Source organism: Manis javanica, chromosome 10, assembly GCF_040802235.1.
Source record: "Manis javanica isolate MJ-LG chromosome 10, MJ_LKY, whole genome shotgun sequence".
Classification (NCBI taxonomy): Eukaryota; Metazoa; Chordata; class Mammalia; order Pholidota; family Manidae; genus Manis; species Manis javanica.
The window spans coordinates 26,949,841-26,977,483 of NC_133165.1; the positions used below are offsets into that span (position 1 = coordinate 26,949,841).

At 56.0% G+C, this 27,643-nt stretch overlaps 1 protein-coding gene across 5 annotated transcripts in view; it reads right to left on the reverse strand.

The window, feature by feature from the left end:
• The window catches only part of CARD11 (caspase recruitment domain family member 11), a 100,583-nt gene that overhangs the window by 1,846 nt on the left and 71,094 nt on the right, over window positions 1–27,643 (reverse strand). For 4 of the 5 annotated variants that reach the window (XM_037008198.2, XM_037008182.2, XM_037008191.2 and 1 more), the window contains 20 exons: window positions 26,857–27,182; window positions 23,751–23,930; window positions 22,733–22,885; window positions 22,121–22,246; window positions 21,264–21,461; window positions 19,342–19,518; window positions 18,412–18,463; window positions 17,825–17,907; window positions 16,711–16,811; window positions 16,225–16,277; window positions 14,305–14,437; window positions 13,548–13,749; window positions 12,991–13,117; window positions 10,556–10,796; window positions 9,922–10,018; window positions 9,450–9,545; window positions 7,693–7,828; window positions 6,719–6,898; window positions 3,245–3,369; window positions 1,682–1,797 (listed from right to left, as the gene is read on the reverse strand). In XM_037008198.2, coding sequence (XP_036864093.1) covers window positions 1,682–1,797; window positions 3,245–3,369; window positions 6,719–6,898; window positions 7,693–7,828; window positions 9,450–9,545; window positions 9,922–10,018; window positions 10,556–10,796; window positions 12,991–13,117; window positions 13,548–13,749; window positions 14,305–14,437; window positions 16,225–16,277; window positions 16,711–16,811; window positions 17,825–17,907; window positions 18,412–18,463; window positions 19,342–19,518; window positions 21,264–21,461; window positions 22,121–22,246; window positions 22,733–22,885; window positions 23,751–23,930; window positions 26,857–27,182 — 2,902 coding nt within the window. Of the gene's footprint in view, window positions 1–5; window positions 824–1,681; window positions 1,798–3,244; window positions 3,370–6,718; window positions 6,899–7,692; window positions 7,829–9,449; window positions 9,546–9,921; window positions 10,019–10,555; window positions 10,797–12,990; window positions 13,118–13,547; window positions 13,750–14,304; window positions 14,438–16,224; window positions 16,278–16,710; window positions 16,812–17,824; window positions 17,908–18,411; window positions 18,464–19,341; window positions 19,519–21,263; window positions 21,462–22,120; window positions 22,247–22,732; window positions 22,886–23,750; window positions 23,931–26,856; window positions 27,183–27,643 lie in introns of those variants that run through there. The other variant, XM_073214959.1, reaches the window with a different exon arrangement.

Here is a 27,643-nt window from a genome sequence, read left to right on the forward strand (position 1 = left end):
GGACAGAGGGCGAGGGAAACAAGGGGCTCCTGGGAGCCTCGGGAGGTGGCCCGGCGCCTGCCGGGCACTCCTCCCCACCCCACGGACCACCCCCCTGCCTGCTGTTTCTCCATAGCGTCTGCCACCTCATGCACTGCCCATTATGGAAATCCCGAGGTGGGGATTGTAAAAAATTTAATCGTGGTGAAATAAACGTAAGACACAATTTCCATCTTGACAATTTTTATGTGTACTGTTCAGTTGTGTTAAGTTTATTCACATCATTGAACAACCTCGAGAACTTTCCATCTTGCAAAACTGAAACTCATATATATCCACGAACACTAACTCCCTACCCCCTCTGTCCCCCATCACCCACCCTGTCTCTGTGTGACTCCTCCAGGGACCTCACGGAAGTGGAGGCATGTGGTTTGTCCTGCATCTGGCTTATCTTACTCAGCCTATAGGGTCCTCAAGGCTTATCTGTGTTGCAGCAGAGCTGCGATTCCCTCCTCTTTTAAGGCTGATTGTGTTCATTCATCTGTCCATTGACACTTGGGTTGCTTCCACCTATTGGCTACTGTGAATTATGCTGCTTTGAATATGGGTGAGCAAATATCTCTTTGAGACCCTTTTGCCAATTCTTTTGGGTTTACACCCAGATCTGGAATTGCTGGTTCAAATGGTGGCTCTATTTTTAATACTTTGAGGCTGCTCCACACTGCCTTCCACAGGGGTGGCTCCATTTTACATTCCCACCAGCAGTGATCCAGGGGTCCAATTTCTCCACCTCGCCGCCAACACTTGCTCATTGCTGCTGTTTGGACAGTGGCTGTCAGGATACCTGTGCAGAGGTGGGGTGCAGATCTCTGTCTTGTTGGGCATCCATGGGTTCCCTGGTGTGCCTGATGCTCAGTTAGCGCTCAGTGTTTGATGAAATGGGGGGTGTCCTAACTTCTCTTGGTCTCAGGTACAGCCGTGTGTGAGGAAGGTGGGTTTGGAGATGACACGGCTTGAGAGCCAGACCCCCATCTCTGTGTCATCCTCAGTTCCTCATTCTGCCCAACCCCATGGCTAACTTGCCAACAGATCACACGGGCTTGACCTTGAACAGAACTGGATGCTTCCTCACCACCTGCCTGACAGGTTCCAGGTCCCAGCAACTGCCTGGGTTGACACATGGCTTGTCTCCACATGGTGGCCAGAGGGAGCCTTCTATACCCTGCTTTAGATTATGTCACTCCTCTGCTCAAATCCTTCAGTGGTCCCATCTCATTCAGAATGGAACATTCCATCCTTCCTGCGGCCAACACAGCCCCCCTTGGCTACAAAGTCGCCGCTCACCTCTCTGCCCCTACACTGGCCCCCTCTGCGCTGTCCCTGTCTTGGGGTCTGGGCGCCCACCATGCCCTCTGCCGATCCACCCTCACTACGGTGGGTGTGTTCTGGTGCTGGCTTCCCTGAACACTGGGTCCTGCAGTGCCCACCTGTCCCTCCCACTGCCTGTCCACGGACATGCTTGGTGTGTGCATGTCACTGTCTCCACCCTGGGTCACGGCCCAGCACTCAGGAGGGAACTACTAAAGGGATGAGTGGGGGATCAAGGCAGCCAGATGCTCTCAGTGGGAAACCCAGAGGCTTGGAGGGGTGGGAGTGAGAGGTGGGGGCACTGAAGGGCCCCTGGGGTTTCTTGGAGCCCTACCTGAACCTCTTGATGTTCTTCTCTGACACCCGGATGAAGAGTACAATGGGATAAATCCTGGACTTAATCAAGTCTCTGGTGCAGCTGATCCCGGCCTCCAACAGACAATGCTTGTTCTGGAAGGATAGAGGCCAGCCGTCAGCAGCAGGCCCGCCCCACACCTCCAGCCTGTGTGGGCGACTGGGAGGGGCCCGTGATGCAGGTCAGGCTCCTTGGAACAGGGGCGGGGGGCAGCCCGAGTGCTACCAGCTGAACCAGGGGGCTGACCCAAGGCAACACCAGAGCTCCAACAGACCCCACTTGTGTGGACACGTGGTTCTCTCTGCTCTGCAGAGACAGCACCAGCAGAGCCGGGTACCCAGCCTGAGGTGAACTGTGTGGCATGAAGGAATTTTAATGGAAATCAAAGTCAGCGAGTCAGCTCCAGGAACACGGCTACCAGGCGTGGCCTACAGGGCATTCTTCGTGCCAGGCAAGGGGTAGACTGTGCTGGAAAGCTGAGGTGGATGGGTGCTCTGGGAATGTCTGCAAGGGTTCTCAGTGCCATGAGCTCATCATTTCTGAAGGACAAGCCCTGTTTTGTTAATGCCTTTAACAAAACTTTTCTATTTCAATAGAACACAAATACAGAAAACTGCGCACCCCTAGCATGCTCTGTGAGTTTTCACAAATGGAACGTAGCAGCAGGCCTGGAGCATGTGTGCCCCACCCGAGACCCCTACTTCTGCCAGTCACTGCCCCCTCCAACCCTGCCACCAGCATGTTTGCTACCAGCCCGGGTCCTTTGAGCAGCATCAGCTTCTCAGGTATGCCCCAGCCCTGCCCACTCATTTTCTGTCCACTCCACCTGTCAGAATTCCATAACTGGCTACAGCCCAGGCTTTAAAACAACAAGCGTTCAAGGCTGGCTGACAGCTCTGCCTGGGCTTGTATCTGTGTGAGTGACAGTGTGGGAGGGTGTAGGAGAGACTCTTGGTGGGACGGCCCATGTGGGGTCCCAGCTGGGCACCCTCCTGCCACCCCCAAGGTCGCTGCTGCCACACAGCTGACCCCCCAGATGCTGGACAGTGCTCGACTGCTGGACAGTTCGGCCGACAGCTCGGCGCTCACAAAGCCTTGGGATGAGGCATTCCTCCGTGCTCAGGGCTGGTAACGGTCCCATTGCCTGGCTCCAGGAGACTACATCGCATGCAGACACCTTTTCTGCATTACTGCCGATCGCCCTGCCGTGCTCCACTTTCCCTCCCTTGGCGAGCACGACACCTGACAGCCCCTTGCCTTCCCCGTCTCTCACCCTGACACACACTCTATGTCTGGCCCTTGTGATCACAGCCAGGTATGCACACATCCCTAAACCATGAGAACCGGAACACCAGCACAAGAAAGCCACCCGAAATAGAAGGCGGTTTCAGCATATCAGTGAGGGTCAGAGCCGGAGCAAAGGCATGGAGAGTGTGGCTATGGGGCAGGCCAGAGGGCGAGGAGTGGGAGGGTCTGCCCTTGCCTGGGGCCTTGGGAAGATCACCGGGTGGCAGGCTCCATCAGCCTCCCAGCCTCCCTCACCTTGGCCGCCACAGCCTCTATGTTGGCAGGAACGATGCATTCGAAAGTGTTGGGGTTCTTCTCTCGGGAGTAGATGACGGTCTCTATCTTCTGCTTTCTGAGGAACTCGTCTCTTGTGACAACATCTGTGGAGAGAGGGGCAGGTCCTGAGGGCGGCATGAGGTGGTCTGGGGTTGACTGTCCCATCCAGGCTTTGTCTCCCTCCTCTGGGCTCAGGACAACACCATGTCTCACACCTTCTGACCACATTTAACGAGCCCGTCTCTTTCACTAGACTGTGAGGCTTCCCAGGGGCAGCACGGAGCTCACTCCCGGCAGCAGCCCATGGAAGCAGCCCACAGAAGAGGAGCTTATGCTCCCCGTGGCACACAGAGGAGCTGGTTGGCAGTCACTTGTGGTCTGGCCCTTCAGCAGTCTCACTGGCAAAGCAGCTGAGGCCCTGGGTGCAAGACTGGTGAGTTGCCTACACGGGGGATTTTCTCCTCCACTCATCTCTCCATCTACCCACCCACCTGACCTTCCTTCCATCCGTCCACCCACCCACTCACCAGTTACCCACGCATCTACCCATCTACCATGCACCTGTGCACTTATTTAATAACAAAACCTTTACTGAAAACCTACTAAGGGGCAGGAATCAAGAATAAAAATTGGATAAAAACACAACTGTTGTACTTGAGGACCTACAGCCTAGCTGGGGAGGAGAACACGGGCCACAGAAAATTATAAAATGGTAATAGGTATAGTGATGGGCTACTGACCATGGGAGTGCTGAGGAGGTGCTGGGGATGGGGACAGGCAGGCTTCCTGGAGGAGGAGGTATGTACTAGAGTCCCCACTCACTTGCTGGAGGACCCTGAACATTTCTGTAATCTCTTAGCCTCGGGTTCTCCGTCTGTGAGAGGAGGCGGCTGGAGTCAGTCCAGGCCTGGAGTTCCCCACTGAGGCCCAGGCTGGCCGGGGGGCCACATCAGCCCCCAGCTTCAGCGGAAGTGTGCAGTGGATATGAGCTGGGAGGGATCTGGGGGAGTAAGCATGGGAGGAGCCCCAGGTGTCTCTGGTGGGGAGGACACCTCCATCTCCTGCCCTGGCAGTGCTATCCCACCTGGCTGAGAACACACCAAGGGGAAGGTGGGCACATATGCAGACGTCAGTGAGGCTGAGTGGGATTTCCAAATCAGGCTTTTTACCAAGGGCTTAGGGCATCAGCTGGAAAATGCTCAGGGCCTCAGGTGGAAGTGAGGTTCTTCTCTCTAAGCCTGTCCCTGGAGGACGTGTGTGGCTCCCCGGGGCTCAGGCAGAAGGGCACGGGGGCGCACACCCTTGGAAGGTTCTGGGAGAGCCATGGAGGCATGCAGGCCTGCTGAGAAAGGAGGAGGGTGCCATGCCTGTGCCCTGCCTGCTCCACCTGGGGCACCAGAACTGGAACCCCTGCTAGGCGGCCCCAGGGTGGCCTTTGCCCACTCACAAGCCCCCGACCTGTGCATGAAGTGGCTGCCATTACTCTGGTTTTGTAGGTGAGCGAACAGAGTAGTTGACAACTTGCCCCAAATTGAACTGCCGAGGGTAGGGGTGGGCAGGGGTAGACCCTGAACTGAGGACCACTTGCCTCCAAGAACATGATCTTTCCAACCACACCCTTCTTCTGAGGCCTCCTCCTGGACAGGGGCTGTAGATGCCTAACCTCCGGGAGGAGGGTCTCTGGGTGCGGCCTCCCACTCACCACAGGAGCCTCGGAGCCAGCCCTCAGAGGAAGGCCCCGCTCCTGCTCAGGAACGTCTGCACCCAAAGTTAGGGCTTGCCTGTAAAGGCAAGCACCCTGCAGAAGCCATCATTTATGGGGTCCTCATCTGGGCCAGGGACCATTTTGAATGCTTCACGCTGCTGGTTCTTAGCCCCAACCACACATGACAGTCGCTGGGGGGTCGGGGGCTCTGCACAAACCACTCCTGATGGATACGTCTGCACAGGGACTTGTTCAGTAGTGGAAGGAGGGAGCAACAGTGTAATGGATTCCAAAAGGGGCCCTGTACAAACGATTCCACACTGCATGATTCCATTTCCAGAAAATTCTAGAAATGCAAACTAATGGGTGACAGGAAGCAGATCAACAGTGCTGGAGCAGGGGCTGGAGGGAGGGACGTGTCCGTTAGGGGCCCAAGGAGCCTCGGGTAGATGCAGGATTCTGCTGCCCACCTGTGGCTGTGGCTGTAGGGGGTGAACATTCGTCCAAACCCATTCAACTGCACACTTGAAATGGAGCCCTGGTGTATGTACACTGTACCTCAAAAGGCTGATTTAAAACCTTCACACGTCTACTTCACATCCATTAGGATGGCTATTGTAGAAAAAAAACAGAAAGTAACAAGTGTTGCCAAGGACAGGGAGAAACTGGAACCCTGTGTGTGCTGGTTGGGCTGTAAAGTGGTGCAGCCACTGGGTAGGAGTGTGGCAGTTTAGAATTCAGAAAAATAAGCATATAATTACCACGTCATCTAACAATCTGCTTCTGGGTCTAACCCCAAAGAATTCAAATGAGGGACTCAAAGAGGTATTTGCCCCACCATGTTCATAGCAGCCTTATTTACAACAGCCCTAAGTGGAAGGAACCCACGTGTCCATCCACGAATGAATGGATAAACAAAATGAGGCCCATCCCCATGCTGGAATATTATTGAGCCATGAAAAGGAAGGTGAGCCTGACCCCTGCCCAACATGGGTGAACCTTGAGGACCTGATGCTGAATGAATAAGCCAGACACAGAAGGACAAACTCTGTGTGCGATTCCACCCCAGGAGGTCCCTGAAGGAGTCACATTCAGAGACAGAAAGGGGACCATGGGGGCCAGGGGCTGGGGCAGGGGGCAGGAGGGAGTGTTTAATGAGGATGGAGTGTCAGTTTGGGAAGATGGAAAGTTCTGGAGATGATGGTGGGGATGCTGAACAACAGTCTGAATGTTCTTAATGCCCCTGTACTGGACACTTAAAAATGGTTAAAATGGCAAATTTTATGTTACATATTTATTTTTACCATAAGTAAAAAAAGCCCCTGAACAACTGACATTTAGTTGATCTGGGGTGGTCTTGGACAACCAGTTTTAGATACAGACAATGCTGGGGATGCCTCTAGGGCACAGCCAGGACCGGGGCTCTGTGCTGTGTGTGTGGGGGGGCACTGTCATGTCCCCTAGCTGCACATGAGGATGCAGAGGCCCCGAGAGAAGGGGCGGCTTGCCTCCGACCTGCAGGGTGACAACTGCAACCTTCGTGCTGTCACCCTCAGTGTAAAGTGGGGACAGGAAGGCTTGCAGTCCCTGCTCCAGGGCCACAGTGAATTTGGAGAGGGCCAATGTGGGAATGCAGACCACAGACCCTCAGCCCTGCCCACACGGGCCAGAAGGAAGCGTTACGCACCATCTGCTCTGTGGCCCCCTGATGTGACGTGATGGAGGCGGATGGTATGGGGCGTGCCTACCTGGCTTGCACATGGTGAACTCCATTGCGCCGCCTGAGTTGAGGAGCTTCTGGACCAGTGCCTTGGCCAGCATGGTGGGCGTGAAGAGCACGGGCCGGCGGCGCTCACAGCGGACGGCATGCACCAGGCTGTAGGGGATCAGGCTGAGGTTCTTGCCCAGCTCACTCTCAGGGTCCAGCTCTGGGAGGGGACAGAAAGGGCTGGCTGTGACTCCTGCCTGCCTGGCCTGGGTGTGGGCATGGAGGGCCCTGCTCTTAGAGCCTGGACATGATGCTAGGCATGGCAGACAGACCGGCCTCCTGGTGGCCACATGCCAGGAGGGACCAGGGTGGCGGAAGGCAGACCAGAAGAGCGTAACCAACACACCAATCATTCTGGAGGGCGCAGAGCTCTCAAGGAGGGGCTCCCACATGGTGGTCTGTTAAATCGAACCCCAGGCAACTTGAGGAACTGCTTCCCCCAAATCCAGCAGCTTGTTCTTCACCTTGTCCCCTGAGCTGGCTATCTGAAGGGCTAGCCCGGAGAGGAGCCCAGCCCCCCGACTAGAGGGCTAGTCAGTGCTAGAGGGGCCTGTCTGGCCCAAGGAGTGGGGCTGGCCTGCAGTCAGCAGGGCCTTCCACAGGGGACTGTGCACCCGGCAGCCCCCTGCCAGCTTGGCAAATGGCAAGAGGCACTCGGTGGGGAAACAACTAAGTAAACACCTTGCAGAAAACAGTTCCAATTAACATGGGTGTCTGGGCTCAAACCAACCACAGCAAGTGTTAGTGGGGGTGACCTTGGGGGTCTCCACCCTGGAGTCCATGTGATCCTCCCAGCCAAGGTCAGGGAGGCCCCCTGGGAGTTCTGCCCAAGATCGAACCCCCTTTGAGGGAGCAGATGTTTCGGCCTAACTTGGGGCACCCATGTGGCCCACCCAGACCTGAGGCCTCCAGGCCCGCAGGACACAGGGAAGGGCCAGGCGGTCAGTGCCATACCTTCCTGCTTCTCAGTCAAGAACTTGGTGGCATCCAGCGAGGACCGGGTCAGGCTTCCAAGAGGGCTGCCCGAGACAATGCGGACTCGCTCGTTGCTGTTCATCCGCTTGTACTTGTTCTCAGACCTGCTAACGAACTGGAGGACAGAGGGTGGGCCTTTGCTTTTAACAGGGCAAAGCCCCCTCAACCTGGCTCGGGGGACCTCTGCTCAGATCCCAGTTCTGCCCCTGGGTCAGTCACTTCCCCATAAACACAGTAGACACTGGGCAGGTTGCGGGGTCCTTTAGCCATTTGGGTTGTCATTGGTAGGCAGGTGAACAAATGCCTACTCACTCTTCTCCCACCAGGCACAAAGCCTGCCAGGTCTGGTTCCAAGGCCCTCCAGCAATCCCACGTGCTTTCTGGGGGAGCAGCGGGTACAGCTTCCATGGGCACTGTGGGACCAGGAGTGCCCAGCTGTGTTAGGGCCCTGGCCAGGAGCCCCCACAGGCAGAACAGGTCACAGACTGCCTGGTGTCTGTGTGCAGGATGACTTCATCTCCTGCAACACTGCCCTCTGTACCCTGCCTCGGTTTCCCCAAGTCTGTGGGAGGGCCTGTTCCTGCCTACATTTCAGAGTTGAATCCTGGAGGGTGGAAAGGGACATCCTGGTGGTGGGCACAGACCCTAGGTCCCCACCATGTTCCATGAGTTTCTCCACGCCCTCCTTCTGAAGGGAGGGACTGCAGGAGCTGGGATCTGTCTGGCTCTGCTGTTAACTGTTCCTGGGGTGAGTCACCCAGATGTCCAAGGGTTGGCCTCTTTGTATGATATGTGGGCAATGTATGGTCTCACATGGTCCTGTCTCCAGGACAGCCTAGACTTTATCACCTCCCCAATTTCCCTTTCACCCCCCAAGTACCTTTCTGTGTCTACCTGGGTTTTGGGGTCAAACCATTAGCCATTTCCTGGGGTTCTTGTGTTCCAACATCAGGATGGAGCAGTGGAGTGACACACTAGCTCCCCTGGGGCCTGACCAGCACAATACTGACATAGGAATATCCTTGGGAGGCCACATCTGTACATTATTCCCTCACTCTTGTCAACTGGTAAGGGGAAATGGCCACACAGAATGCTTCTGCATTTATGTGAAATCATTTCTTAAGATAAGATTTCATGTCTGAAGATACGATTATGAAATCATTTCTGAAGGTATCATCCACCATGCTATTCGATTTCCATATGTAATGATCCATGCTCCCCCCCTCCACCCCAAATCCTTTTAGAATGCAGTACAAGGGAAAAATTCTTTTGGCCCAAAAGAGCTAAAATGTTTCTATAGTCACATATGATTTAGGGAATCTGCAGAGTTTCCCTTTTTTCCCTGGCTACTGGGGTGCTCAGAGATAAATTTAACACTCAATCTGAGGAACTACACTGACCTAGATACTAGGAAATTTTTTTCTCTCTCCTGAATCACTCTTTCTGATTTTTCTATTAATACTTGAACAGCTAAGTTGTTTAGGTTTCTGTTAGCCATAAATTTCCTCGAATATTTTATGAAACTGATGTTTATTTCCAACAGGAACGAAGACTATCTACTGACCCACCACTGTGAGGATAAAATGGGAAGGGAGATGCAAGGCACTGTGAAAGGCCACGAGTGCTGTACAAACAGAAGGCATGGCTATTTTGATACAGTCTTCCCTTCTTTGCAGGGAGATGGCAGAGCCGCAGGAACGCGAGTGACAAGTCAGGAGGCGTCCCACACAGCTTACCTGAAGGAGCTGGCCGAAGAGGAAACTTGCTCGCGAGAGGCGAGGACTGCCCCGGGGGTCACTGGTAGAAAGCGGTTCTTCGGGCTGCAGCGTGTTCTGAAGTCAGTTATCAGTCAGTCAGACCCGCTGGGTTTGGCAGGACGGTGAGCACACTGACGCTGAGAACTGGAGGCGTGCCCCCAAGCTCCCTCTATGCCCATTGTGGCATTAGGACTTCCAGATGGGGAACAAGCTCAGAAGGGTAAAAGGAGCCCTGAGACTTGGTCCAACAGAACAGAACTGGCAGTGGGGAGGCCTGTGCCCCAGCAGCAGGGGTCACGGGGCAGGGCTGCACCTGGAGGGGGTGTCTCGTGCCTGAGGAATCAAGTCCCCTCTGATCCACAGTCCCAGTGAGATTAGTGGCTCCCATTTGTTACCCCTCCAGAAAGGCCCTGGAGGTGGTCCGAGGCTGGCAGGGCTGTGGATGACCTACCCGGAGTGCCCTCAGGGTGTGGTGGGCGGTGTCTGCCTCCTCCCGGCTGCCCCTGTGCATCAGACGCTGCAGCTTGACCAGGAGGAGCTGCTGGGCTCTGCGGAGGTGAGAAGGGAGGGCAGGGCCTCAGGCGCTGGGCAGACCCCAGGGGTACCTCAAATCATGCATCCTGCCTCCCGTGCTGACTCACTGTGCTGACTCAGCAAAGTCGCTTATTCTGGGACTCATTTCCTCATCTGTAAATTGAGTCTACCGACACTGCCCTCACAGGGCTGGCCTGAGCAGCAGAGCCCTAGGATGCCTCAGGGACACCTGGTCCATAAGCTGGGGTTGGGTGGGGCTGATGCTCAGCCCTGGGGGACCACCGCTGGGTTACCGCCCTGGGGTTATGGGTACGGGGGAGGTGGCCTATGGAAGGAATGATGAGTGAATGCAAGGCAGCATAAAATCGAGTGCCAAGCTGCCTGGTAGTGACAAAGAGAGCACTCTGAGATATAAGAGAGCAATGGCATCCCTGGCAGGCTGGGCAAGGGATAGGGAGATGGGGCCTCACTGCTCAACAGGTGGGAGCTCCCTGGTGAGGCCCTTGGCTGAGCTGCACAGCCCCCCAGCCGTGCCCAGGTCCTGGCCTCACCGGCTATAGCTGGGTATGGTGCCCATGTCCAGGTCGTGGTCTGTGAATGGGTCGACCCGCGCACACAGCCACTCATGCCTGTCCTGGTACATGGTGTCACGGACGTGCACGACGTCGTCGCACTTCAGGGACATGGAGCAGGCGTCCAGCTGGCTGGAGATGTTCAGGTTCAGCCGGATGTAGAACGAGTCCCCTGATGTGATCAGGCCCTCCTCCATGTCCTTCAGCAGCTTCCGGTACCCTGTGACAGGGCGGGAGGCAGAACAGGCACCATCGTCTGACAGTAAAGGGCCTCTGTGGCCGAGACGCCTCCTGGAGCAGATTCACCTACCACTAACCCCAGATAATGCTCCCACGTGACAGTTCCTCTTGGAGTTTGTGGCTGGGAAACGTCTGCCCTCCCTGATGAATGAGTAGCTATGCCATTTATAGGTTTCCCTCTGTTTTGGCTGCCAAGACTCAGGGCTAAACTCTACGCCAACAAGCAACAAATCTAGGATCTCTGCTACAAGCTCTGTGCCTTGTCTACCATTACATGCTTATCTGTCTTCCTTGAATTGATACATAACATGTACAATAAACTGCATCACTCTTAACCTGCAGCTTGATGGCTCTTCACAAACATATACACCTGGGCAACCACCACCCAGACCCTGTCACCGCCCTTCATGGGACGGTTAGCCTGACTCTATCAGCACAGACAGGCTGTGCCTCACTTCACGTAAGTGGAGGCAAACAGCAGTGCTCTCCCATGTCTGGCTTCTGTGGCTTAGCAGTATGTTTGTGAGATCCGTGTGCAGCGCTGCAGTCTAGGCCCGGGATTCCTTTCCATTGCTGTATTATATTCCACATGACATTGATTCACCCTTTCTCCTGCATGCACACCTGTGCTGTTTCCAGTTCAGGCATCTTAGGGACACTCTGTTAAAAACATTCTCATGCATATCTTTGGTGGCCACCTGTACTCATTTCTTTCATATTCATAGAAGTGGAACTGTGAGGTCATATATATTTGGCTTTCGTAGATACTGCCAAGTGGTTTTCCAAAATGGTAAGGGCTATGGTCTGTGTTGTTTTAACAGCATTTAACATCACACTCAAGTGTGAAGTTTTACAAATCCCTTTGGAAGGAAGCAGCACATAAACCATGGAAACAATAAATGTAGCAAAGAGAATGTCTGCGATGCAAATCCATGATATAAATCCTAAGTGGCCCCATATGCAGAGCAGTGTAACACCAGTCCTAACAACCAGGCCCAGAAATAGCCCACTGAGCATGCACACCACACATGCTGGGTGGGGGGTGGTGGGAGCTGGTGGGCTGTCTGATCAATGTTCACAGAGAATCAATCGGGGGATTTCTGACAGTGCTTTCCACCCACCTGGCTGGGGTGAACAGCAGTCACTACCTGAGCTCTCTGCCCCCTAGGAGGGAAGGCCCTATGGGGGGACCTTCCTAGAGGGCACCTTTCTTTGTGACCCCCAGACTGCAGGGCTCGGCTGCACACCTCTGGGGGGCACTGTTCACATGATGTGCTATGACACTTTGGCCAGTGGGCAGGGGACAACCCAGAGACTTTCTGCTGGGCTGAAAAGCCAGGCCTGGGAGGGAGGAGAAGCCTGCCCCCTGCCAGGAGGAGGCTGGGCCCTGTGTTTGGGGACAGAGCATCACTATCACCTTCTGCTCCGACTAGGCACTGCTGGGATAGAGGACAGGGGAGCAGGTGGTACTAGTGAACGGGTAGAGAGAAAGTGGCTATTTATGCTCTGTTGAAACATTCATGAGCCCTGGTGGTTAAAAATAAGATCCAGCTGCAGAGATAATCATGCAGGAAAAACCCAAAGGTGGAAATGAGAACTCAGACCTTGGGAAATGGGGGACAAGTGCAGAGCTCACGCCCATGAGTCTTGGCTGAGAAAGAGACACACGATGGGCAAGCTGCTGGGGTCGGATGGCAAGAGGGGAGGCCTGGTATCCTGGAGCCTGGAATAACACAGCATGGGCCTGGTCTGCTCAAGATGTGGCTCAAAAGACCTGCTGGTACAGGAGCAGCTACCCTGAAGTCCCTGCCCGCATCAGGGCCAGGAAGCCTGTGGGAGGAAGTGCGCTTCAGTCTGGCAGGGAGCAGGGTGAGCCAGGCCTGCAGGGATGTAGCCAACGGTTGGGCGTCCCTGCCAGGTCTGGCAGTCTGCTTGTGGCCGAGCAAGCCATCTCCACCGTGAGTTGGTGGGCGGCCCGAGGGGTACCAGGGCAGCATGTGCACATGTGCTCATCGTCTGCCCTCCCCGTATGTGCCCCATCAGACTCTCCCAGCTGGGTGGACCCGCGTATTCCTCCTGCTGAACAGGAGGGCAAGTGGAGGACGCCTGTCCAGGGTGCACCCGGTGTGCGGTCCTGCTGGCCGCACCGAGTGCAGGCGAGTCTAGTGCCTCACCTTCCTGGTTGGCTTTGTAGTGCAATGTGACGGGGCCGCTGCACCTGTGGATGGTCCAGTGCGCCTCCTCCTTCGTGCATGTGTCCAAGGGGACACTCTGCCTCTCGCCTTTGATGCAGCCTTCTAGCTAGATATCAAAGACATATTGTTCTCAGGGTCCACGGGTGGGCTGAGCCGCAGGGAATAAAAGCATCTCTCCCTGAACAGTGGCTGGCTTGGCATTGCAGAGGAAAGGCAGCACCCCACCTAAGCAGGGTCATCTGCCTCCGGTCTACCACTGGAGCATGTGTGTGCTGGTGTGTGTGTGCAAATGTGCCATGCACAGGCTCCAGAAATACACGGTTTTCTAGTTGGAGTTGGGGGAGAAGGGCTTCCAATGAAGAGCCGACAGCCCTGCCTCCTTCTAACCCCCTCCTCCTGCTCAGAATTTGCAGCCTAATGCAAGGCTTGCAAGTGGGGCTTTGTCCTCTCCCGGCAGGGGTGCACAGGAAACACAGGGAGAGCCCCGGGTGGTATGCAGGCTGGGCAGCCGCCTCCCTCAGCCCCCAGCCCCTCACCAGCAGTAGCTGGTGGCCCTCGTGGAGGCCTGCCTTCTCAGCCAGGGAGCCTGGCTGAACCGCGTGGATGAAGCTCCCACGTGCGTTGCCCCCGAGCAGGGTTAGCTGGGAGATGAGGCTGTCGCCGCTCAGTGTTGCATGCTGTATCGAGACACTGGGACCCCGCACATGCCCCACGGATGTGACAGATGGCCGGAAGGGTCTGCGCAGGAAAGCAAACAGTGGTTAGGCAGCCGTAATCCAGGCACTTCCACCAGGACAGGCCAGAGGGTGGGACCCAGGGTGTAGCTTAGCAGGTTCATCAGACGCCCAGGGAGCTGCAATAGCAGCCACCTTAGGTGAAGAGTGCGTAGTGGCCCCTGCCCTAAAGCCAGACAAGAAGCTGAGACACCCTCCTGGCTGGCAGCAGTGGCCACTGTGGGACCTGAGGTCACTTGGGGGGTGGCCAGGCTGGGTGCACTGTGGGCACGGCCACTGGGCTCCGGTCAGTCACAGGCGGGGCCTGGGGGCTGGATGGACCCTGCAGTCCTCCTTCCTCGCCTCCACCATGCTGCAAGGCCCTGGGAAAGCTCCTTCCTCCCTGAGCCTGATCAAGGGTCAGGGGAAGTGATTTCTAACTTTGGGACATTGTGACTCCCAGACTCTGATTTTAGGTGAATGCAAATGACTTGAATAGTCCCCTTTGGTCCCCTTTCTGGGGGCTCTGGGGGTGAGTGGCCTTTACCCCATCCCTGCCCCCCTCCCATGACCACGGTACCTTTCTAGAGAGAACTTCCTAAACATGAGGTTGACCTGCTCCAGGTCGTAGGCGTCCAGGCCCTCAGACTGGTGGGAGGAGGAGGAGGAGTGGATGGAGGGGGGTCCGAAGGAGTAGCGCTCGTGACTGTCCTCTGCAAGAGAGTGAGCAGCCCGTGAGGACCCAGGAGCGGCTGGAGAGCAGGGACAGTGGTCCCCGGGCTGGCTGCGGTAGTGGAGGGGGTTGGCTTGGGCCGGTGGCCCATTCCTTCCTGCCTGCCTCCTGGGAAAGTCTCCTCCTGGGCAAGGAAGCCCGGAGAAGGGGAGGCAAACAGGGTGGCTGCCTAGGGACCCGCGGGTCCTGGGGGCCCTGGGGCAGAGGGCTGTGTCCTCACAGCCTCAACAGCACGGCCACTGCTCCACTTCCAGGAGGCTGCCTAGTGGGACACCTTGCCCCTACTTGGGCTTTAAGACTCCTTTTTTTGTATGTGGAGAAGGGGCTCTTAGCAGGCACTGGTTCTGCTTTTGCACTGGGGTCCGTATTTTCATTCTGGGGCCACCTCAGGTCTCTCCATCATCTACCAGCACTCGGCCTATGGGACTGTCGCAGGGCTGGGTGAGCAGTCCGCAGTGAGTACAGAAGCTCCTTGGGAGTGCTTAGCATGACCCTGAGGGCCTAGGGGGTGGGGAGGGAAGGCACCAACTCCACACAGCTTGGGCTGCTGGGACTGAGGGTCGGCAAGCCATGCTCTGGGCTGATAACAAAGGGAATGTGTCTGATGCTGCAAAATGCTTTGGACTGCTGCCCAGAATTCTCTTTCCAGTTCTCCTTTCCAAACTCCTTCAATTCCTCTCATTACCCAGCCTCTATTAAGTGTTAACCTCTCTTTAACACATGATGGCTTCTGATGGTCCCCAATTAAGGAGAGTCACTAATCTTTCATTTTATCTGCTTGTGGCCTGAGTCAGTGAGGGGTGGAGGCAGGGTTGGGGGAGCCCTGGAACAAGGGGGCTGGCAGGCCACACCCTGAGGACTGTGAGCCAGCTTCTGTGCTCTTTGCTCAGCAGGGGCCAGGGGCCAATCTCGAGGCACCGAGCCATTGCCGAGAGGCCTTCTGGTCCCTTTCTGCTCCTGTCCCCTGCCCCTGCAGTCAGATGATCCAGTCTGAACACCTGCACTGCCTTCCCACTGGGGCATGCACGGCCCCACCACCACGACATCTGCCAAGGCAAGGGTTTGGGGAAGGGTCTGTGTCCCAAGCATCTAGCACAAGGCCTGACACAGTGTGGAGGCTCCATGTCTGCTGGGCTGAACTGGACCCATGGCTGGTGCAATGCATCCCTCCTCCTCCCTGGAGACGGAGCCCTCCTTTCCAGTTCTCTGCACAGCCTGTTCTTGGCTGGGGGAATGTCCCCTCCGTGAGAACAGTACTAATGTGGGGCCATTTCAGGACTGCCACAAACTGTCGGTCTCCTTGTCTGCCTCACACCTCCAGTCCCAGGGGAGAAGAAATGACAGTAATTGCCTCCCCCCTTCATTCCAATCTCCCCTCCCCATTCCTCCTGCTCATCTAATTCAGGCTGATAACGGCTCAATATGTGGATGCCCGAGGAGGTCTCACTGCGAACAAAGCTCTGTTTCTTTTTCTGCAAACAGTTGCTGAGTGTCGGGCGTCCCGGGCCAAGCCCTCTCACAGTGCTGGCTACAATCAGAGGGCAAGGACAGGCAGCTCCAGGGACAGGGGCCTATCTTCTTGTTCAGCCAGCCAGCACTGCTCTCTCTGAATCCACGCCACACACGTCTCAAGGGCCTACTATTGGCAGGGCTCCGTCACAGGTGGGCCCTGCTAGATGGTCGGGCCATGGGTGATGTGGCCCTGCTCTCCCTGGATAGCAGGCGGCTGCTGTAGTCTAACGCCTTTCACATCGGCCCAGCACCTACCGTCGAGGTCTAAGGCGTCAAATCCACTGCTGTCGTTGTCCTCTTCAATTGTGCTGCAAGACACGGGGTAGGGGTGGGGGTGGGGAGGAGCATGTGTATGGGGGCGCTCTTGAGGCTGTGGTGGTAAGGGACGGGGAGGCTTCTGGGGTTTTCCTAGTAGGGACACTAATGGTTCCCAAGACGTGAGGAAGGGGGAGAGAAAGCAGGAGTGGGGAGGCCACTCACAGGGTCTGCCACTCTTCTGATGACCCCAGAAGGGAACCTGGTTTCTAGGCAGCCTGGGGCAGTGATGCAGGGTTTGTCACTTGATAGCCAGATGGGAGACCCTGGGAAAGCCATGTGCCTTCTCTGAGCCTCTGCCTCATCTGTAGAATGGGCACATCCTGCCTACCTTTCAAGGTTGCCTCAAGGACGGAGTGAGTAAGTGGACAGTGGCACATAGGTGCCAGGCGAATGTCTCGCCTCCTCCTGCCACCTATGACCCACCTCCGATGAGGTGCATCTTCCTTATAGCGTCTGACGATGGAGTCATTTCCTGGGGGCTCAGCAGTGATGGACATGATGCTGGAACGGCTCCGATGGGGTTGCTTCAAAAACACACACGCATGCGCGTTACAGGGAGCCAGGTGCTCGTGCCCACACTGGCATAGATATTGTATTATGGGGACTAAATTTAACTCAGAGGCAGCCAGCACTGTGGATCAGCAAGCTGGTCCTTAGCAGCAACCTTGCCCAGAGAAGGTGTGTGCACAGCCTGGGGTGGCCACAGTGCTGAGCTTGGCTCACATCTGCTGGCACATCTGCCTGCCTCAGGTGGGGGGCAGAGAGGACGTGGGCGGCAATCAGCTGGGGCTCACCAGTCAAGGTGTGCCCTATAGCCCACATATACTGAGTTTGATGCCCTAGGCTGTGCCTGCCTGGAACACCTGCTCTGGACAAGAGGAAGGCCTGTGGGCCTGGGGATGGTGGCAGCAACGGGATCCGATGAGGCCTGCTGGGTCCTGGCAAGGGCTGTCTTAGATGAGAGCCTTGGATTTTTGCCTCCCAGAGGAGTAATCAGACTGAAGTCATTTGTTATTAAATCTCTGCCTCCCCCATGGCCTGATTTTGGAAGCTGAGCTGACAAGCTTCCCAGGGCTTCCCCTCGGGATCAGAATCTAATCCCACACCATCAGCTGCCTGCCTGCCTGCAGGGAGTGACACTGGGTGGTGGCTGGGACTCTGCCTGGTCTGCAGCTCCATCTGCCTGTGGGCCCCATCCACCTCCCCTCCGGAGCTGCCCAGGGCTATGAGGCTGCAGCATTTTCCAGCCACTGCCTGTGCAGTTCTCTGTGGCTCCTGGGAGGACAGTCCCTTCCTCCCACCAAGTGTTAAATTGGGAAAGGAGGTAGCAAGAAGGTGTAAATACATCGTGAGGCCATGGAGACATCTTTAAATAAACATTCGGAGGGCCTAGCTACAGCCCCACAGGGGTGGTGCTGCTCACAGACCCGGCCTGGAGAGTAAACAGGGCGGTGGTCTGCCGAGGCACATGAAGCTGGGGGCCTGGGGACCAGGTTCTGGGCTGGAAGGGGGAGTGGCAGTGGGGGCCGCAGCTTACCATCTTGGAGAAGGAGCTGGTGATGGGCAGGGATCGGGTGGAGCTGGGGCTGGCGTCCAGGCCGTCTTCTTCATGGCCCCGCCCTGTCCTCAACCGGAAGGGGCAGGAGAGGCAGAGGGAAGGGGAGGGAGAAGGGAACTGAGGGCATGTGCCAGCACTGAGCACAGGGAGCTGCCCCGCCTGGGGGGCTCCTCCTGCCGGGGTTTGCTTCCTCATTTCCCCAACCAACAGGAGGGCCCATCAGGGAACCTGGTCTTGTGCACCAGCTGGGCCCAGGGAAGATGGGCAGGCAGACCCCCCAACCCCACAGGCCAGGAGTGGAAATGTCAAGTTCAGCTGAAGCATCAGGGGCTCTGGATGGACCCACGGGGACGGCTGGGGTGGAGGGAACCACAGACATGAGGCTTCTGCGGTCACAGCTCTGCCCTCTCCCATGATAAGGAATGCTAATCACAATCTGGACACCCGACACCCTAAGCCTGAGGCCTAGCCCAGGCTTACTGCAGAGGACTGATCACCGCAATGGGACAGACAGACGGATGGAGAGACAGACCGACACACAGGAGGGGGTCTGGCGTCTCACTCACCTTGGAAGTCCGAGGCCCGCTTCAGGCTGATCGGGGACTTGGCCCTCTGCAGCTGAAGGCAGGATGGGAAAGACAGAGCACACACTGGAGCAGTCCACGCCACGTGTCCCCGGGTGAGGGGGAAAAATGAGCCGAGGCAAGCCCGTGCCGCCGCTCACCACAGCTCCATAGGCCCCAGGCAGCTGCTGGTGTGGGCAGCTCCACAGGGCGGGTGCTGAGGCAAAGGGCAGCGGAGCATGGGGGGTGAGGGAGCGTGGGACCAGGACACGACGCAGGGGGACTTCCAGGGAAGGACGAGGTGTTTGGGCGGCTGGCCCAGCCTCCCTGGGCATGAGTGCTGGCGGTTCCTGGTCGCCCTCCAGCGTACTCCCTGGTTCCTAGCTCTGTGTGCGCATGCGTCTGTGTGCATATGTGTGTGTGTGTGTGTGTGTGTGTGTGTGTGTATGTGTGTGCATGTGTGCGTGTGGTCAGGGGGCAACAGCAGAGGTGGCAGGCCCTGGCAGTCACAGCCCCTGGTGTGAGGTTGTGTCACTCAATCATTTCTCGCCAGAGTCAGCTGTGTGCACTGACTGTACCAGACACAGAGCAGAGCCCGGGTCACGCCCAGACAGCGACTGTGCAGGCCACCGACATCAACGGACACGTGACACACACACTACCAATCTGCTGAATAAAACACTGAATTGGGAAATAACAGTTCTATCATTTTCTATCTTCTGTTACATTTGCAAGATCAGAAAATGGGGGAAAACAAATGAGAAGTGTGAGCTAGTGTCACTTGCACTCTCTGGGCTGAAACAGGTGGAGCCACATCTGGGGTCCAAGACCTGCACTGGCACCACACATGGCCATGTCCTCAGCTGCCTGCTGGGGGCTCCCGGACCCCCAGTCCCCCAAAGGCCCACTGACGGCCCCTCTGCACGCAGGTACCTGGATGCCCTTCAGGTTCATCCTGCGCTTGGGTGGGTGGTAGGGCAGGAAGTATCTGCTGTCTTCTGGCGACTCCTCCGAGGTTGAAGAGTCATCGGCTTCCTGGCCATTGGTCCTGGGGCTGCCATCCCCGAAGTTCTGAGAGATGATGGTCACGGGCAGGTTCCTGGGCAGACTCTGGAGGCAAATGGAAGCCGGTGCCGGTGATAGAGCGTGGGGAGCAGCCAGCAGCCAGTGAGGCAGCTCTGAATAAGGCCACCACTCCCCGGACTACAGAGCCTGCAGCCGGGACGCCACTCCGCCTTCTGTGCCCACCCAGGCACCACCTGCCACTCCAGCTCAGCTCCACCCACAGGCCTCCTAGTCCCCCGACCAGTGATGGCGCTGCCTCCTGGCTGGTCTGGCCCCGTCCCTGTGCCTGAGCTACAGACAGAAGAACTACCGTCGAACCACAGGCCAACAATAACTGCCGGGTATAAAACTGAGTGCTTATCCCCACTGTCTGACGCTGAGGGGCAGGGGCGCTAAGTCACTTCTGATTGATCCTGCAAATCATACAACACTCTCATGCTATGCTGCTCCCAAACCTAAAGCTCTCTTCCTTCCCTGCCCCAAATCCAGCAAGGTCCCAGGGTCACTAACAACAGAGGCCCGCAGCCCACAGGCCACTTGCCCCCTGTGTTGCCCCCACAGCAATGTATCCTGCCCCCCACTGCTCACTCCACTGATGACAAGAGCTGTCAGGTGTACCAGCCCCCAGGCCTTGCTCATGCTGGGGTACCGCCCACCTACCCGAATCCCAGCAGGTGCCATCTGAGTTCACACACTCAGAGGGTATTCCCGACGGTCTACCCCATACCTGGCACTGTGCTAGGTGTGGGACAGACAGAGGGGCCTTCGTGGAGCTTCTGCATAATTACAAACTGTGGCTCGTGCTTGAAAGGTGGAGGGCACAGCACAGAGGCTCCTGGCTTCCATTACGGGGAACAGCAAAGGCCTAGCCGAGGAAGTGACGTTTCAGCCAAGAACAGAGGGGCCAGAACTCGGCCAGGTAATGTCGGGGGCAGCTTGCCAAGGGGTGGTCCTGAGCAATCACAAGTTCTGTAGGATGCTGTCCCTGAAACCCCAGGAGAGTGGAGGCCACCTCCCCAGGCCCCACAGCACACCTTCAACTCATAACTGACAGCACCACTGAAATGTCAAGTGCCTGGATTTGCCTTCAGTGCTAGATGTGGGTCCTCTGAGGGGAGGGGTGGGACTCATCCAGGCCACTGACCAGCGGTGCCCTATGGCAAGTTCCTCAGCTGCTGCTGTCTGGCTGGCTTCCTTGGCCAATCGGAAAGTACACATGCCTTCCTGGCAGGACAGTTCTTGGGTTAAATGGGACCATGCAGAGAAGGCACTTAGCCCAGAACTTGTGTGTGACAGCACTGTACCTATGGCCACAATGAGTGTCATCTGCTGCGAGGGCAGCATTCACTCATGCTTGAGTCCTGGGGTCCTGCCTGCTGTGACATGTACTCTGAGCTTCATGCTGCCCATAAATGACCTCAGAGGCATAGGGACTTTAATGGGAGCAGGGTATCTTAAACCCAGTGAACACTGGATGGTGGTGGGAACCCCAGTGGGAGGCTAATGGCCGGGTGGTCAACTGAGAGGCAGCTGAAGCTTCGTGGTGAAGTGCCTGGTCTGAGATCACCCAGCTAGCAGTGGCCAAGCCAGGATTTTATCCTGCATTTCTACCTTCAACCCACAGAAGGTTCAAGGGCGTGGGTTATTCTGGGTGTGGCAGAGAAAGGTGTCCTTCTGGCTTCACATGTAGGAAGAGCTGCTACATGGGAGGTGGTGACCCTGCTCAGACACTGGCCGGTGCCGGGAGAGCACCTGGCTTCAGGGTGGGGGACACGCCTGCCGAGCCCCACCTGGTCCAGGCTGCCGCTGTCCTTGGACAGGCGCCGGAGCTTGCTCTCCAGGTTGACGATGCAGGCTTCCCGCCTGACCATCTCGATCCTCATCTCATCGTTCTTCTCCTCCAGCTCACGGATCTGTTTCCTGTACTTGTCCTTTTCGATCAAGCACTGTGAGTACTGAGTCTGTGCTTCATCCCGGGAGTGGAAGGCCTGCCGGGAAGAAGGACGAGGCTGCTCTGGTTCTTGGCCCCAACCAAACCAAATCAGAGCCAGGACGTGGTCTCTGTCCACACCCACGTCCCAGCCCGGGTGTCAGCCACATGGTCTCCTGCTCTTGGGTATTTCAGTCATGGCTGCCGTTGGCCCAGCCCTACTATGAGCCAGCCCTACTATAGATCAGCTGCGGTACCAACAGCTGATCTATACCTCTTAGAGCCCCCTTTCCAGCCCTGTGAGCTACTAGTGAGCTAATAGTGAGCAGGGCTACTATTCCCATGTCACAAATGAGGATGGTGGGGCTCCCGGAGGGTGGCAGCTGGCCTGCAGTCACCCACCTGATGCGTGACAAGACCTGACATGTGTGTCCTATGCTAGAACCCACCCACTCAAGGACCATGCTGTGCTGTATGATCCGTGGGGCAGTCCAGCTTGGGACCCCCTGATACTCAAATGCTTGCCTGTGAATTCTGAAAGCTTTTTGGGACAGAATTCATCTTTGGGACGGAAATGGGAAAGACAGCTTCATGAGTAACTCCCGTGCAGTTCATGACGTTACACTGGGCAAAGCATCCCACTGGGCCCTGGCAGCTGAGGGCAGGCCTGCCGTGCAATCCGGCGCTCCGATGGCATTGGCTGCCCCCGAGCTGTACCTGGTCCCGCTCCCGCTCCACCTCCTCCAGCTGCAGCATGACGGTGTTCATGCGGTGCTTGTACATTTCGCAGTCCTTCCCCAGCGTCGAGCACTTCAGCTCCAGGTCTTCCTTCTCTTCCAGGTACTGCAGGTGACAGGGAGGAATCAGTGCACTCTGGGCAATCCGCAGGTCAGGGCTGGCAGCTGGTCGGCAGCTGTGCTTTCCTGTCGGCTGGCTAGCCAGAGTGGGCCTGTCCTCCCTACCGGCCTGTCTTCCTGAGTCAGCCATCTCACTAACAGGGACGATGGTAACAGGAGAGTCATTTAACTGAGACTGGCTCCAGACCTCCTATGTCCAGGGAAGGCAGTGGGGGCCAGTAAGGACACTGTGTGTGCCCTCCTGCGGCCCTCAGTCAGAAGGGGAAGACGGACTCTGCTGACACTTTCCATAGCTAGCTACTAACTGCAGGGGAGAAGCTGGCCCACACAGGGCATGTATACCAGGGGTCAGACGTAGTCTCCAAAGAGTGTAGGGTCAGGGAGGTCCTGCTAAGGCCCATCAGCACACAGGAGGAGGCCAGCCTCAAGGCACAGCTGGGTGGGGCTGCCCCACGGCGCGCAGGGCTCTCACCTTGTCCCGCAGCTCCTCTGCCTGGCGGACCTCCTCCTGCAGGTTGTAGATCTTGTTGACAAGCTCCTGTCGGTCCTCCAGGGCCTCCTTGCGGTCATGCTCCAGGATGTCCAGGATGGCCTTGTCTGAGTCAGGTAGGCTGCGCTTCCCGGCCTGGGGGGGTGGGCAAGGTTTAAGGGAGTTGGGGGAGTGGGGCAGGAAGCAAAGTGCACCCAGAAAGCGAGGGACAAAAGAACCAGGGACAGACAATGAGAAAGCAGGAGGTTTGTGCTGGGGATGCAGAGGCAAGAGCCGCTGTCTCTTGGGGTCCTTAAGCAGCTTACTCTTTAAGAATTGTACCACCTGGAAGGAAGCATAAAACCCACTTCTGCACAGGGACATCCAACACCTTTTGACCTGCCTTAGCTCTTATCAGAGCCAAGAGAAGTGCTTTCTGCTCCTCCAAATGTTTCACAGGTGACAACAAAGAGAGGGCTGATCTGCCTTCTAGATGCTTCCCTGAAATATCAATTAATCTGCTCCGATTAAGCCAGGTCCTCTGCCCAAATCAGAGGCTCAAAAACCAGGCAGCCAATCCTGGGGGAGTGATTCTGGAGGAAGGGGAGGGATGCCTTGTCTTCTTCCCCTCTAGGCGTATTTTAGGACGTGCCCCAATTCCACATGATTCTGTGCTGACAAATACAGGGAAGGACTTGAAATTTTAACAAATCACACAGAGCCAAGAGTTGAGGTTTTTGTAATTGTTAAGGGCACATGGGTTGCCTGGATGTATGGTTCTTGCAGTGCCAGGGCATCGATTTCTGTGTGTACGGTGATTTCCAAGGAGTGCTTCAATTAAGGAAACCCTGTCACAAGTACTATCTCAATGTCATGTCTCTGCAACGTGGATGGTGTGGTGGCCCCGGGAAGGCATAACTGCCTGTGGTGCTGCAGTCACAGGTGGTGGCTCCAGGACCTGCACCCAGCATACGGGCTGTTCCCCAGCCCCTCTCCCCACCGCTGCCCCGCCCCACCACACCTGAATGATGGACTGCAGCTCCTGGATTTTGGTCTTCAGCATCTCATTCTCTCGCTCCAGCTCCAGAACCTGCTCCTTCTTGGGCCGATTCTCGATGTCGTTCTTCAGTTTCAGTGACTGATTCCTCTCCAGCTTGCATTCCTCCTCCATCTTGTTCAACCGATGTTTCAGCTGATCGATCTGAAACACGCCAAGGGCCCCGAGGGCAGAATCAGCGGGCAGGAAGTGCCTGGAGAAGGCAGTGCTTCTCCAGCTCCCACCGACCTTCCGGCACCACTGTGTTCACGCCCCTTCCCCTCCCAGTGGGTGCCAGGAGGGCTCAATGAAACCTCTTCAGGGAAAACAAGCCGCCATGTCCTTGTGGATGAAGATTCCTGACTTGTTAATTTAGAACAGGCCTAAAGGTGCCGCTTGTCCCTTAGAAAATTCCGTCAGGGAATTCTGTGTGGTGGAACAGGTTACAGATTATGACAGGATACCCAACTGAGGCGTGTTATCCATTTCAATGTCCTTCATAATGGGGTTCAAACTGCGATCCTCAGAACTCAAGGATTCCCCTGAAGAGCTGCAGTGCTATAGGAGGAAGCACAGAGAACCAGGAAGTTGGGGCCTGGGCTCGTCCCTCATCTCTTCTTCCCCACAGCGGCTCAGGGGGTCTGCATAGGGCTTATCCTTGTGGGTCTCACACAAGGTATTATGTGAGCAAATGGTACCACCACTAAAAGGCCAATGTGAGACCTCCCCACCAGACTCAAGTTCACAGGATTTCTGGCCTAAAGGACCTGCCTAGACTCAGGGCTAGAAAGAGTGGCTTTCCGGAGGAGGTGGTTACTTTACTATAACTGGAAATGGGACAACAGGAGATGTGCTGAGCTTTGCCCTCAAGAGGTGAGAGTCAGGAACCGGACCCGGAGAAGACTTCTTAACACCTTTGTGACTAAGCATGTCTGCTTCCCCAAACCAACCGGCCTTGGCAAAACACCCTAAACAAGAAGATTGTTTCCAAGGGTTGCAAGGAAGGAAGGTACCAAGGGGTGTCCCTGTTCAATTCTAGGCTTATGTGGAGAACAGTCTCAGGGGATCTGGCAGGTAGCTGGGGGGCTTAAGCAAGGAAGCAAGGAGAACACTGCAGCTGCACCCCGTGGCCTGGGAAGGAAGGAAGAGACACACAGGGCAGCAGCCTGGCACTGAGAAATGACCTAGAGACTCAGCTGGCCAGATGTTCCTTCAAGTTTCAGACACACATTCTCACTACTACTCATCTCCAGGGGAATATAATACAGGAGAGAGTCCTAGCAGAGAAATGGATTAAGCCCCACCACAGGTTGGCTTCTCCAAATCCCAGGTAAAACACACAAAAATCTCTCCTTCTGGTCATAAGAAACAAAAACAAAAATGAAAACCCTCCTTAGCATCTTGGAAGAGCAACCCAAGTGCCTGCTGGGCTGGGCTGGGCCCAGCCCCATCTAGGGGGGCACGGAATGCCAGCATTGGGGGTGCTCACTGGGCCAGCTGCTATGCCAGACTGAGGGTGCAGAGCCTCAGCAATCCTAGGGCAGAGGAGTTTTCACTGTTGCCATTGACAAATGAGGAAACTGAGGCCAAGAACCAACTAAATGGTAAAGACAGAAGCCAGATATGAACTCAATCAAACAGGATTTAAAAGCTCATGTTCCTAACAGATGCTCTATTGCCTCCTAAATTGTTTACTGATCTGTCTGCTTCAACTAAATTGTAAGTGACCTGAGCAGAAATCAGGTTATTTATCCCTGCATCCCCCACAGTGCTTAGCACTGTGCCTTACCCATAGCAGCTGCTTAATAAATATTCTGACAGTCTATTTTCCACCCAGCAGCCAGAGTTATCCTTCTAGATATAAATCAGTTGTACTCTCCAGTTCTCAGTCCTTCAGCAGCTTCCCCTCACAACTGGAATAAATTCCAAAGTTCTTACCATCCCCCACGATCTGGAACTTGGCCATCTCTCCGTGCCACTTGCTCATTTGGCTGTAGGCCCACTGGTTCTCTTGCTGTTTCTCAAAAAGACCAAGCGTGTCTCCTGCTGGGGGCCTTTGCATTTGCTCTCTGCTCTTCCCAAGTGTGCATGGCTGGTTCCCTTCCTTTCCTCAGATCTCTGTTCTCAGAGACCTGTCTTGACCATCCTATTTAACAGCATTCCTTATTTACGGTCCTCAACCCTTCCTCCACGCTCTTAATAGCACTTATTACTACGAGGCATTTATATATTTGTTTTCTGATTAGAATGTGACCTCCATGACGGCAGGACCTTGGTCTTGAATTATGTGTCCCTGGAAAAGAGCCTGTTGCATGGCAGCACTTGATAAATAAAAGGAATGAATGAGTTAGGCAAATTCCCTTCCCTTTCTCCACTTTGGAGGTAAACTCATTAATGAATCAATCATTTGGCTAGTGATTATTCATCAGTAAGTATACTGACTATCCTACTGCCACTCTGAGCTTTGTGGATATAATTGTGCTGGACAGAGTCCTGGCCTCAAGGATCTCATGCCCATCTCCTTGCTGGCTTTCCTGAGGGCCATCATCTGAGCCCCTGGGTACTCCCATCTTCCCCCTCACCTGGCTTTGAGCAAGGCCTGTGTGTGTGTGTGTGTGTGTGTGTGTGTCTGCACATGGGCATGGTGGACCCAGGGCCCTGAGCAGGCGGGAAACGCCACTGGGTGCATGCGCACACATCTGCACATCCACGGGGTGGTCTGGGCCCTGAGCAGAAGGGAAACCCCACTGGGCACATGCATGCATGCTGGCACGTGGGCATGGTGGACCCAGGGCCCTGAGCAGGCGGGAAATGCCACTGGGCGCATGCGTACACATCTGCACACGCACATGGTGGTCTGGGCCCTGAGCAGAAGAGAAACAATGGTCCATGTGTCTGGGCTCCAAACTCGTGCTAAGCCTCACTGGGTTGGCGTGTGCATGTGTACAGTGCAGCCAGGCTGTGCGGTTCGGGAAGGTCCTCCCCTGCCAGTTGCCTGGCTGGGTGTGAGGCTCTGGCAGCCCGTGCGCGCCTGTCCAGGCTTGCACATGAGGGTCTTGTGCCCCAGTAGCCCCGCGTCCCCCACGCTCACCTCGAGCTGGAGGTCTCGGCTCCTCATGACCGCCATGTTCTTTTCTTCACTGAGCTGGGCGTAGCGCATGGCCAAGTTGTAGTTGTCGTCCTTCACCTTGACCAGCTCGTCGTTGTAGCTGTCCCGCTCCTCCTTCATCTTGTAGTACCGCTCCTGGAAGGTCAGCAGCTCCACCCGGGTCAGCGTCAGCTGCTTCTTCTCATCCTCCAGCTGCCGTGACTTGGCCAGCAGCTCGCATCGCTGCAGGTCCTTGGCCTTCATCTGCTGCTGCAGCTTGATGACCTCGTTCATCAGGAAGTGCGTGAGGCCCTCGTGACCCTCCTCCACTGTGGAGAGGGGGCACCCTGTCAGGCCTGAGGACTGGGGAGGGAAGAGCGGGCTTCCAGACTGGGTCGGTTGTTCACTCAGTCAAGCACCAACAATTTAGGGCACTAGCTACCCTTCAGGCACTGGGCATTCAGGGTGAGCAAGGCAGCCTTGGTGGGAAGAGCTTAGGGTCTGGTAAGAGAACCAGACACTAAACGAGCAGATGATCACACACAAACCTAAGTCCAAACTGAGAGGATTTCACACAGTAAAGGCATAGGGGCCGTGGGCGTGTGCAGCAGGGCGCCAGATCCAGGCTGGCAGGCAGAGAGGTTAGAGAAGGCTCCTCGTGGCCGAGCTGAAATGTTAAGGAGAGGAGGGAAAACCCATGCTAGGAAGGTGGAGCAACATTGCCAAGGCCTTGTGGGGAGGAGGGAGGAACTTGGCACATTTCAGAAACTGAAGGAAGGCCAAAGTGGTG